General features: G+C 37.9%; 1 protein-coding gene across 1 annotated transcript in view; it reads left to right on the top strand.

The window, feature by feature from the left end:
• The window catches only part of LOC149552670 (DNA-directed RNA polymerase II subunit RPB1-like), a 40,742-nt gene extending 36,595 nt beyond the window's left edge, over positions 1 to 4,147 (top strand). The window contains exons 9-11 of the mRNA XM_089789807.1: positions 101 to 387; positions 670 to 928; positions 1,026 to 4,147. Of these exons, the coding sequence (XP_089645933.1) occupies positions 101 to 387; positions 670 to 928; positions 1,026 to 4,034 (3,555 nt within the window). The 3' untranslated portion in view covers positions 4,035 to 4,147. The remainder of the gene's footprint in view (positions 1 to 100; positions 388 to 669; positions 929 to 1,025) is intronic.
• Positions 4,148 to 12,766: the final 8,619 nt, after the last annotated feature.

Genomic DNA, 12,766 nt, shown 5'->3' with positions numbered 1-12,766 from the left:
TGAGTAGCAAAAGAGTTTTGTCTCTCTGCTGAGATATGGTATTTCCTTGGAAGAAATTTTTGAAAAAATCAGGTATATTTTAAAGCAATGCTTTTCACAGGATGTTTTTATGAATATCTTATTGTGGTGGGAGGATTTTGATGGAAAAGTACCTTCTCCAGTAATTCTTAAGCCAAAGCCTCTTTGGACTGGCAAGCAAGTATTCAATCTGATCATCCCCAAGCAGATTAATCTTATAAGATACTCTTCGTGGCATTCAGAGTCTGAATCCGGATTCATTACTCCAGGGGATACTTGTGTACGCATTGAGGAAGGAGAAGTTCTTTCAGGAACTCTCTGCAAGAAAACCCTGGGAGCATCTTCTGGAAGTCTTATTCATGTGATCTGGTATCATTTCATGGTCTCCTTTTAAGTGCAGCCTATCATCTAGTTTTGTGTTGCTTTAAATAGAAAATTTGGCTAGTCAAAAACCAACATTTTGTATGCGTGCAACCCAAAAATTGTGATTTATTAAAAAATGTAGTGGCTTTTCGATAATATGTTGCAGAAAAGTTTTTGGGAATTGGCATTGGAAGCTTTGACGGTATCGAAAATTGAAACGTTTTGAGTCTTTTTATCCAGACACTATATTTGCAATGAACTAACAAAATTATTCTTTCCAATTTTAAGGGAAGAGGTTGGTCCTGATGCTGCTCGTAAGTTCTTAGGTCAAGCCCAATGGCTCGTTAATTATTGGCTTTTACAGCATGGTTTTACTATGGGTATAGGAGACACTATTGCAGATGCCAAAACTGTACAAACTATTTCGGAAACAATATCAAAAGCGAAGCATGACGTCCAAATGCTTATTGAAAAGACTCGGGCCAAAACATTGGAAGCTGAACCTGGACGTACAATGATGGAGTCATTCGAAAACAAAGTGAATCAGGTAGACTGAATTCTAAATAACAGTGCCTTCCTGATTTGCATATATTATTCTGCTTCCTTTCTCATTCTCACAGTTCATCTTGCTCTGTTTTGAGCAGGTATTGAACAAGGCTCGTGATGATGCAGGAACTTTTGCTCAGAAAAGCTTAGATGAGAGGAATAACTTGAAAGCAATGGTTACAGCTGGGTCGAAAGGAAGTTTTATTAACATATCACAGATGGCTGCTTGTGTGGGGCAGCAAAATGTAGAAGGAAAGCGTATTCCATTTGGATTCGATGGTCGGACTCTACCACATTTCACAAAGGATGATAGTGGTCCCCAAAGTCGTGGTTTTGTGGAGAATTCTTATTTGCGTGGTTTAACTCCACAAGAGTTCTTCTTTCACGCGATGGGAGGACGAGAAGGTTTGATTGATACTGCTGTGAAAACTGCAGAAACGGGGTACATACAGAGGCGTCTTGTCAAGGCTATGGAGGACATCATGGTTAAGTATGATGGAACCGTCCGCAATTCTCTTGGTGATGTTATTCAATTCCTTTATGGTGAAGATGGTCTAGATGCTGTTTGGATTGAACACCAGAAGCTTGACTCTCTAAAGATGAAAAAGAGGGAATTTGAAAGTATGTATAAATATGATATTGATCAAGAAAACTGGAACCCTAGTTACATTTTACCGGAGCATGTAGAAGAATTGAAAACAATTAGGGAGTTTGGCAGTGTATTTAATGCAGAGCTGGAGAAACTTATTTCAGATAGAGAGCAACTAGCCACAGAGATTGCGACTAATGGTGATAGCTCGTGGCATTTGCCTGTTAATCTAAAAAGGCTCATCTGGAACGCCCAGAAGTTGTTCAAAGTTGATCCAAGGAGAACATCGGATATGCATCCAGTTGAGATTGTAGAAGCACTGGAAAAGCTTCAGGAAAAGCTAATAATTGTTCCTGGCAATGACCCATTGAGCATTGAAGCCCAGAAAAATGCCACTCTTTTTTTCAATATCCTATTGCGGAGTACATTAGCTAGTAAGCGTGTTCTTAAGGAGTACCATCTTACAAGGGAAGCATTTGAGTGGGTAATAGGAGAGATTGAATGCCGTTTCCTTCAGTCCGTAGTAGCTCCAGGCGAGATGATTGGCTGCGTTGCAGCACAATCCATTGGTGAACCAGCCACTCAGATGACATTGAATACTTTCCATTATGCTGGTGTGAGTGCCAAGAATGTTACCCTCGGTGTTCCCAGGCTAAAGGAGCTTATAAATGTAGCAAAGAATATAAAAACACCATCTCTCTCCGTGTACCTGAATTCTGCGATCAGGAAGGATAAGGATAAGGCAAAGAATGTTCAATGTGCTTTAGAGTACACAACATTGCAAAGTGTGACTGAGGCAGCTGAAATTTGGTATGATCCAGATCCAATGAACACTATTATAGAAGAGGACGATGGATATCTCCTGGTTGATAAAGATGACAAAGATATTGTATCTGGAGAATTATCTCAATGGGTTCTGCGGCTAGAATTCAGCCAGGAAATGATGGTGGACAAAAATTTATGTATGGAAGACATTGAACAGAAGATCAATGCAGACTTTGGTGATGACTTAAAATGCTTCCCAACTGATACCAATGCACCAAAAATGGTTCTCCACTTGCGGGTTGTAAATGAAGAGAGTAAAATTCAATCAAAAAATCAAACCTCTGAAGACGACACCTTCCTGAGGAAGGTTGAAACTAATCTGCTTAATGAGTTGCACCTTCGTGGAATTCCAGACATCAGTAAAGTTTTCATAAGGGAAGGTAAAAATATGAAGTTTGATGGGGCTCAAGGATTTGTGGAGGAGAAAGAATGGGCTTTAGACACGGAAGGTGTCAATCTACTGGCTGTCATGGTTCATGAAGATGTTGACTATACAAGGACATCAAGCAATCACATGGTTGAAGTTCTTGAGGTTCTTGGAATTGAAGCTGTGAGAAAAGCTCTCATGGAAGAAATCCGTAATGTGATATCTTTTGATGGGTCATATGTGAATTACAGGCATTTAGCAATTCTTTGTGACACGATGACATATCGAGGCCATCTCATGGCAATTACACGCCATGGTATTAATCGAAATGATACAGGGCCAATGATGAGATGTTCATTTGAAGAGACAGTAGACATTCTTCTGGATGCTGCTGCCTATGCTCAAAATGATCCTCTCCGGGGAGTCACAGAGAATATCATGCTTGGTCAGTTGGCTCCTATTGGTACAGGTAGTTTTACCCTGTTATTAAACAAAAAAATGCTGCAACAGGCTATGGAGATTCCACCGGCCACCTTCAATGAAGTAGAAGATTTTGATGTTGGCATTTATGGCTCTCCAATCGCTTCTCCTTATGTTGATCTCATGTCACCAAAGGCCTGGGATTCACCTACAATGGAGTCACAATTTTCTCCTTATATTGGGCTTATGGGTACCTCTCCATCTAGATCTCCTGGCCATAGTCCTTTTTCACCAAGTTATGATCCCACATCACCTGGCTATAGTCCTAGTTCTCCTGGCTATAGTCCTACTTCACCTGGCTATAGTCCAACTTCTCCAGCTTATAGTCCTAGTTCTCCTGGCTACAGTCCTAGTTCTCCTGGCTATAGTCCAACTTCTCCAGCTTATAGTCCTAGTTCTCCATCATACAGCCCCCTATCACCTTCATATAGCCCCACATCTCCTGCGTACAGCCCCACATCCCCTTCGTACTGCCCCACATCTCCTGTGTACAGCCCAACATCTCCATCTTATAGCCCCACAAGTCCTGCATACAGCCCCACATCTCCCTCTTATAGCCCCACAAGCCCTGTATACAGCCCAACATCACCTTCTTATAACCCCACAAGTCCTGCATATAGCCCTACATCTCCTGCATACAGCCCTACAAGTCCTGGGTACAGCCCCACCAGTCCTGGGACCAATCTCTCATCTCCAAAATATACAAGCCCCTATTCCCCAACATCTCCGGCTTATAGTCCATCATCTCCAGCCTATAGTGCATCTCCAGTCTATAGCCCTAGCAGACCTGGATACTCAACACCATACAGTCCAACTTCTCCAAAATATTCTGAACAAACACAATAAACTCCTACTTTTCTGAATTTTTTTGTAAGAAAGTCCTACCAGGCAGGTCATCATTTTACTGTCCTTAAGAAGGATTAAATTTAAAGAAGAAAATACATATTTTAAGAAATTAACTCTGCATTTAAGAAACCTATCTCTATTAGTGTTATTCCCAAATTTGGATTTGCCATAGACAACAATTCAAATCAACTAACTGTTTGCTGCACATTAACCTGCAGTACTTCTGAAATAAGAATAGCTTGGAGATTGATATGACGTTGTAATTTGTTTTACAGGGAAGTATCCTTGAATGTTGGTGTGTTTATTAAAGGTCATCAAATAATTGTGATCAATCTGATAGAGCAGGCTTCAAAACGGACTAACTTGCTATGAGGAAAGTAAAACCTGATCAGAAGGGTTAATTCGCTATTATGAATTGATTTGTGAAATGTATCAAAAGATTGTTGAAATTTTCCTCTAAATAGCCGGCAGGGTTTCTGAATAGGCAATAACTATGACAAATATGTTTTCTTGGATGCAATTTCACTTCTTCATAAAATCAGAAGGCTACTTGGAAAGGTGGTAGCCCAATGCCAGAAGTTATGTTTGACTGTCTTTTCATTTATTCTAATCAGTTTGGTCAATAAAGGTGATTTAGAGTTCATTTTGGGAAGATAATTTATTAATTTAAAGACTATGACCTCTTAATATCTTTTATAGCATCACCTATTCTTGCAGGCAGAAGTCTATGTCTATTGTCTGTATTCTTAAATCTTGATTCCTAAACAAACTAATGGAAGTTCTTCATATGTCAAAGAGTTTCGATAATCAACCATGGTTTTTCGATTGTTCCATGGGGATGTGTACTTTCTAAAAACTCTAGGGGACATTGCTGTGTCACTTACTATATGGCACATTGCATTACATACTGATTGCAGTCTTTCACTTTGTGAAAACTAGTTTGCCTTTCATTGAACACTCACAGAGATTTTATATTGTAGATTATCTCAAAGATATCGATTTACCACAATGTTTATATCAATGCTGTCCCCCACTATTCTCCTCGCTGTTCTGGAATTTTGATCCTTCATCCCCTGTCTCCAAAATCTGCCCCCATTTCTCCTATCAAGAAACCCTGTAGAACTACGTTTTTTTCCAAAAGGATAAGCACTATTTTAATGCTTTCAAATAAGCTTGTAATGATTTATATTCACTGCATCTTTTAACTTAGTATAAGTTTTGGATATATCTGTCATTTTCCTTCTAAGCCCTTCCTGTGTTTTCTTAAGTTTTATGGTCCAATTTATCCTTCCTCATTTCTTGAACTAAAGATCTATAATGATTTCTACTTTCTTGGGATCTCAGTTCACTGGTATTTATACATGTTTACTTGATAACCCCATTACACACTCCTTATCAAGAGGGATGACAAGCGTGTACAATTTACAATTGAAAGGTATCTTTCTCAATTCCAATGCTAGTTAGGTCATCTCTTGGTTGGATGCTAGTCCCTGAAAGGTATTGGCATTTTAGTGCCTTTGATGATGCTTTCGGTTGGACCGTCATTCAGATGAGGAGGATCCAAAACAAATACTTCAAGTTTTTGGAATCTCTAACCATCCCAGGATATAGAGATTAAGCTCGCGGATTGACTATGATGTTGCAGAATCTTCAGGTGGACAATTCAATCGCCATTATCACATATAATCAAATTTTGATCCATGGAATGTTCATTTATGTAATACAAAGCGTTCTACAGAGGTTTCATGGTAGCGTAGGAATCAGGCATTATTCCAAATAATTCTAGAACCACGCAATCGAATTGAAAAAAGCAACTTCAGAAAACTGCAAAACACATAAAAACACAAAGAAACGAGTATTTGTTTTGGGGTGATGCACAATTGTTTGATCTCAAAGACGTTCTGCATCATGAAATCCATTGTAGTCTAGAATTAATTATAGGTGTGGAAGTTGGCCCATGTTCTAGATACAGGTAAGTGTTGTGAAAGATTCTTTTACTGATAGGACAGGAAATGCATTTTTTTTTCACAGATAAATTAAGTCCATCTCCGATTTTCAATTTTCCGGTATACCAAATACTAGTGCGTATTTCTAGTGTTAAGCATTTTGATGGTGACAGAGTAATGATTTTGGTCTGTTCATGAACATCTTGCATTGTCTGTCATATTTGTAAATGTTTTTTATCACTATATTTATAAAAGTAAAATCTTTCATTCAAAGTGAAAAAGAATGCTCATCTGGTATGATTACTTCCCTTTTAATCTGTTATTTTGTGTTGATGTTTAATGCTCAAGTCTGGCATTCGTGTTTCTTCTTTGGCGCTGTGACAGGGTTTTTTTTGTTTTGGTATATGGCATGTTTCCTTCCATTTATTAGCTTGTAAAAAACTTCAACAGAACGTCCGCGAGTAGATACATATGTCAAAACTTGGTAGCTTTTCTGAATCTTTGAAAAAATTGTCCAAGATTTAGAAACAATGTATACGTCGCCTATCAGTAAACAATTTCATGTCACTGAACCATTTTTATCGTCAATCTGTATTGCAACAATAATTCTTGAGGTAATTGTGATCTTTAGCTAGTAATATGTACTTTCTCGTTGATATTTGTATCATTGATGTTCAACAAAAGTTATTGATATGGTTCATTTATTCTTTTCAAGTTAAACTCTTCAATACAAATAAATAAATAGATTAGATCTAACAAAAATAATGTGATTATCACTTTATTTGGTCAAGCAGCACATCCTTTAAACAATATCTTATGTTCTAATTTTCAGGTAAAATCAAATAATATGAGACTCCAATAATAAGATTGAAATGATTAGTAGATACCAATGATATAAGAGAGGTGCTTTGTCCTTGTTGGTGCAATTTCAATTCTATTGAAGACCACTCTTTTGCAAACAACATGCTCATTGTCTCACCCAACCTCTTTACAATACCATGGTCATTATTTTTCTCCCTTCTCCTCTGGACAACAAGGTTTAAGATGCAGTTTTTTACACGAGTCAGAGAAACGACATTTGAAGTTGCCTCAACTAGCCAAGGGTTCTAAATATCCCTCCCCATTTGTTTTAACTATGTCCCCCTCTTTCATGTTCAAACTATTTAAGATTTTAAATCTCTTTAATGTAATATCACTCCCATTCGAATAAAATATTAGTATTTTAACATTGAAGTATCATCTTTATTTTTTTGCATACAGTGATAGAATAGAGCCTTATTTTCTTCATTTTTTCTATAGTTAAAGAGGATGCAACTATGTTCCAAGACAACATTATTTCTCCCATATGATAGTTAGCTTTGATGATCTCTTTGACTAATATAACCAATCTTTCATAAGGAAGAATACACTGTGATTAGTATTAGTATGAATGTTGCTCCAAGTTATGACATGCCTTAATTTCTTAACTTTGTTGATTGCATTTTTTTGTAGTCATGAAGAATATAAAGCATTATTATGAAAACTTTGTCTTGGCAATGAATGGAAATACATCTTGTGTACTTCATAGCACCACAAGACACTATTATTTATGTTTCTAACTTTTTCAAATTCATTTAATCATTTATTGGTCATGTATGGTCATTAATTTTGTTCTTGACTAGTTCCATTGTGTTGGAAATGTAAGAGGAGTAACTGAGAGTGGAGGGGTAAATCAATTACCACAAAAATAAATTCTTGTCCCGTAGATGTCAACACAATCTTCCACTTATCATACAATACTGAATAGTTGATGGAGACACAACCAAAGACCAGAATGGACACACAGGAAAAGGGAAATTATTATCATCAATGAAAAATGCCCTATGGGCTTATAATAGTATGATTCTGGAGAATGAAATCCTCCACACAGTTCCTTCTCTCTAACTCCACTAAGAACTGCATTTACAATGCCAGAGATGTTCTTAAATAGACCCCAATTCATTTAGGGTTAGGAATACATTCTAGAATATGTTAGTTGGCATCCACTGCCAAAACAAAAGGTTCTAGAAGTCATGTTAGAAGTCGGTGTAAAAATTAGAAGAATCTAGAAATGGTAGTCCAACTTCTGGGCGGCATTACTTTTGAACCGAGACTCCGATTGACAAACCGTTTACATTTTCGAAAAGTTCTCAAAGTGATCTACAACCCTATGGACCAGCTTTTATCATCCCCCATTTTTTGGCCCTGTACGAGGCTTTTGAGTGCCCCATATATGACTTTGAAGCGCTCTTAGGAGGTCTCCGGGAAACTTAAAACTTCAATAAATTTCTAACCGTAAAGTCTTTTGACCTGATTCTTTTTTTGGAGTGCTTAAAATTACAATTATAATCATCCCTGCAGATTACACCCTCTAACTCATCATAATTTTGACTCTATTACAAAATAACCCATTTTCTACATTTACATGTATCCCAATGTTCTTTAAAACTCTAACCCAAAAAACTAATAGTGGAGTTGTGAGAGTTGGAACCTTTATTTGACCCAAACAGGTATTCAAAAATAAAAACACATTAAATAGAAACTATCTCTAAGCATATTTTTTTTGGGTGATATAAGATTGCCCTTACACCATTGGATGCTCTTGCATTAGACACCCAGGGTGGATTGAAAAGTGACCCTGTCACTTTATGGTAGAGGAAAAATCAAATGGGAAACCTCTGCTATTGATATCCAAGTTGAATCCTCTATTGGTCATCTTTTCCACTTCACTAGGTACTCTTCATACTACCTATTTCTGGTACTCCTACCTACATGACTATCCAGAATCTCTTCTATCTCCTCCTTCTTAGAAGTAGGAATTGGACATGGCTCCAACGTCAATCCCTCATCTGCACCATCATCATGATATTTTGTTAATTTTGCAATATTGAAGATAGGAGAAATGTGAATCCCATCTGGCAACTCCACCTCATATGTATTTCTTGAGTCATGTTTCTTCAAAATTTTGCATGGGCCAAACTTCTTCATCTTCAGCTTGTTGTACATACCCACTAGAAATTGTTCCTTTCGTAAGTGTACCATAACCATATCCCCTACTTGGAACTCCTTATGTCTTTTCCTTTGATCTGCCCTAGCTTTATATTGTTGATTCATCTTGGTGATGTGTGCATGGACCTCCTCATGTAGGCTCTTGATTTGTTTAGCAAATTCTTCTGCCTCGGCACTTGTCCTCTCCCCTTGCTCCATCTTCCTCAATTCTAGTGCAGTTCTTGGACTACTTCCATACACAATTTGGAATGGTGATCTACTAGTACTCCTATTTACATAATTATTGTAAGCAAATTTTGCTCCTCTAGAAATACCCCACAAATTTGGTATCTATGTTGGAAACAATACTTTTTGGGAGTCTCACCACCTCTCTAAAAAACAAATCTACAATATGTATAGCATCACAAGTCTTGTGGCATGGGATGAAATTTGCCATCTTGGAGAACGTATCAACCACCACAAATATTGAGTCATTACCCCTTTGTGTCCTAGGCAATCCAAGAACAAAATCCATACTTATGTCCTCCCAAGGCTTTGATGGAATAGGCAATGGCTGATAAAGTCCAGTATTGTGACTAAATCCTTTGGCTGCTTGACATACTTGACAACTCTACACAAATTTCTTCACATCTTGTGACATTTGAGGCCAAAAATAATGTTCTCTAAGAATGGCAATGGTCTTATCTCGACCAAAGTGTCTTACCATTTCCCCACTGTGTTTCTCTTCGATCAAGTTTTCCCTCATCGAACTCCTTGGAATGCATAATTGACTGCCCTTGAACAACATACCATCTCGAATCAAATAATCTAGCCACTTGGTTCTGTCTATAGTAACGGGTTCTTTACAAGCCTTCCACACTTCAGCAAAATCAGGATCCTCAAGGTATAGATTCTTGAGTTCATCAAACACAACCACTTCAACTTGCATTACTGCTAGCAACAACTGTCTCCTACTCAATGCATCTGCGATCCTATTAGACCTTCCACTTCTATGTTTCAACAAAAATGTATAGCTCTGCATGAACTCTACCCACTTCATATGTCTTTGGTTCAATTTACCTTGGCTATTTAGGTACTACAATGCCTGGTGATCAGTATACAAGACAAATTCTTTTGGCAATAAATAATGCCTCTATTTCTTTAAGGCATGAATGATTGCATAGAACTCCTGATCATAAACATAATACTTCTTCTTTGCATCATTCAATTTTTCACTAAAATATGCAATAGGCTTAGCTTCTTGGCTCAATACAGCCCCAATAGCATTGCCACTAGCATCACAATTTACTTAAAACACTTTACTAAAATTTGGAAGTGCCAACATAGGTTGTTCTGTCACCTTCTTCTTCAATAGTTAAAAACTCCTTTTAGCTATTGTAGTCCACTTGAACTCTTTCCTATCCCCCCTTATTATTTCAGTCAAGGGTGCACATATGCCACTGAAATTCTTAATGAACTTCCTGTAGAAATTTACCAAACCATGAAATGATCTCAGCTCAGTAGTAGACCTTGGAGTAGGCCATTCTAAGATAGCCTTCATCTTCTTTGGATCCATTTTGAGACCTTTAGATGATACAACAAACCCCAAGTAGACTAACTCTTTTTTTAAAGCTACATTTCTTCAAATTAATCAACATTTTCTCTTCCCTCAACCTTTCAAGGACACTACAAATGTGCAATAAATGTTCATCCAAAGTCTTACTAAAAATTAAAATATCATCCAAATAGACAATAACAAATTTTCACAAGAACTTCTTTAGTACCTCATTCATAAGCCGCATGAAGGTGCTTGGCGTGTTGGTCAGTCCAAAGGGCATGACTAACCACTCATATAGACCCTCCTTGGTCTTGAATGCAGTCTTCCACTCATCTCCCTCTTCTATCCATATCTGATGATAGCCACTCTTGAGATCTATTTTTGTGAAGTACTGAGCTCCACTCAAACAGTCTATAATATCATCCATTCTTGGCAAAGGAAACTGATACTTGATGGTTATTTTGTTTATAGCTCAAGAGTCTATGCACATTCTCCACTCTCCATCCTTCTTTGGTGCCAGTATTGTAAGTATTTCACATGGACTCAGACTCTTTCGAATCAAACCCTTCCTCAATAGCTCCATAACTTGTTTGTTTAGCTCCTTAGTTTCAGTAGGAGTCATCCTATGAGTAGCCTTGTTAGGTAAACCAGCTCCAAGGATTAGATCTATCTGATGATTGATCTACCTTACTGGTGGCAACCCTTCTAGAACATTATCAGAGATGACATCTCCATACTCACTTAATAGGCCTGAAACTTCAAGTGGAATTTCACGACTACCTTCCTTATCTCTTCTAGGAATCAAAGCATACCATATATGTTGATGTTTCATACCATCCAAAAAATTTCTTCCATCAACAAGACGTATCCTAGCACTACTGCATATCTTTTCACCTTCCTTTACCACCTTCCTTTACCAAGGGCTTCAGTTTGTGCCGAACTCTATCCTTTGTTAGAGAGTATGTATTTGTATGACCATCATGTACAACATGTCTATCAAATTGCCATAGTCTTCCCAATAATAAATGGCAGACATCCATTGGAATAATGTCACAAAGAACTTCATCATGGTAACTCCAAATCTTGAACTTCACCAAACACTATTCACTAACCAGGACCTTATGATCATCCTTCACCCAAGAAATTTGATAGGGTTGGTAGTGTTTCTCCCTTTTCAGCTTTAGCTTAGAGACCATATCCTCAGACACCAATTTGCTAGTGTTGCCACCATCAACAATCACATCACAACACTTATCCTCGCACTTGCACCTGGTATGAAACAAACTCCTCCTTTGTCTAGGTTCAGTCTCACTACTTAGTAAGACCCTTTTATTTACAAGAACCTCTCCTCTTTTTGCATCCTCAGAATGTGATGACTATGCATCCTCATCCACATGAGCAACCCTTGCTTGACCATCATCTCTCCTATCTATCCTTCCTTGTCATTGAGGGCATTCAAATGCACGATGACCTTCTTCATTGCAATGAAAATAGGTACTACAAAAACCTCCTCTTCCTGAACCTTGTCCACGTTCTCTACCTCTTCCTCTCTAATATCCAAAGTTCTGATCATGAGAGCGGTTGAAACCCTCATTCCTCTGGTTCCTGCTAGTACCCACATCTTCATTTTTCCTCTGGGTCTCATTTTGGCCCCCAAATGACCTACCATCACCCCTTTGTCCTTGACCGTGCCCTCTTTGCCTTCCATCAAACTTTTTTTTTAGCTTCTCTTCAACTCGCAGGGAAAACTAGTATGCCTCTTCAATGCTAGTCATTCTAACCAAACTTAACTCCTCTTGAATGCTAGGTCATAACCCATTGAGGTAATGAGCAACCTTCTCCTTATTAGCTTCTGCATGCCCTACCCTAATAAGAAGTCAATAAAATTCCTCTATATATTCCTGGATAGATTTTTCTACTTGCTTTAACCCTTGCATTTTCTTGAACAAATCAAGCTCGTAATCAATAACAACAAACTGCTTCTTTAGTTTGTCCACCATGCAATCCCACCTTGTGATTTTCTCCTTTCCTCTTCTATTCCTTTCTGGCTGAACCTCGTGTCACCAGATTTTGGCATGATCTTTCATTTTGGCCTTCGCAAATTTAACCCTTTCAGGGTCTCTGATATCCTCATACTCAAAATACTCCTCTAGTTCATTGATCCAATCGATCAACTCACCTGGGTTTAGGGTTCCTAAAAACATACCCACATCAATTTTAAG

Source organism: Cupressus sempervirens, chromosome 6 (assembly GCF_028749045.1).
Source record: "Cupressus sempervirens isolate cs-2001-9-10 chromosome 6, ASM2874904v1, whole genome shotgun sequence".
In the NCBI taxonomy this organism is placed as follows: domain Eukaryota; kingdom Viridiplantae; phylum Streptophyta; class Pinopsida; order Cupressales; family Cupressaceae; genus Cupressus; species Cupressus sempervirens.
Note: the sequence above shows the minus strand (reverse complement) of the source record. Positions and strands in the feature narration are given on the sequence as shown.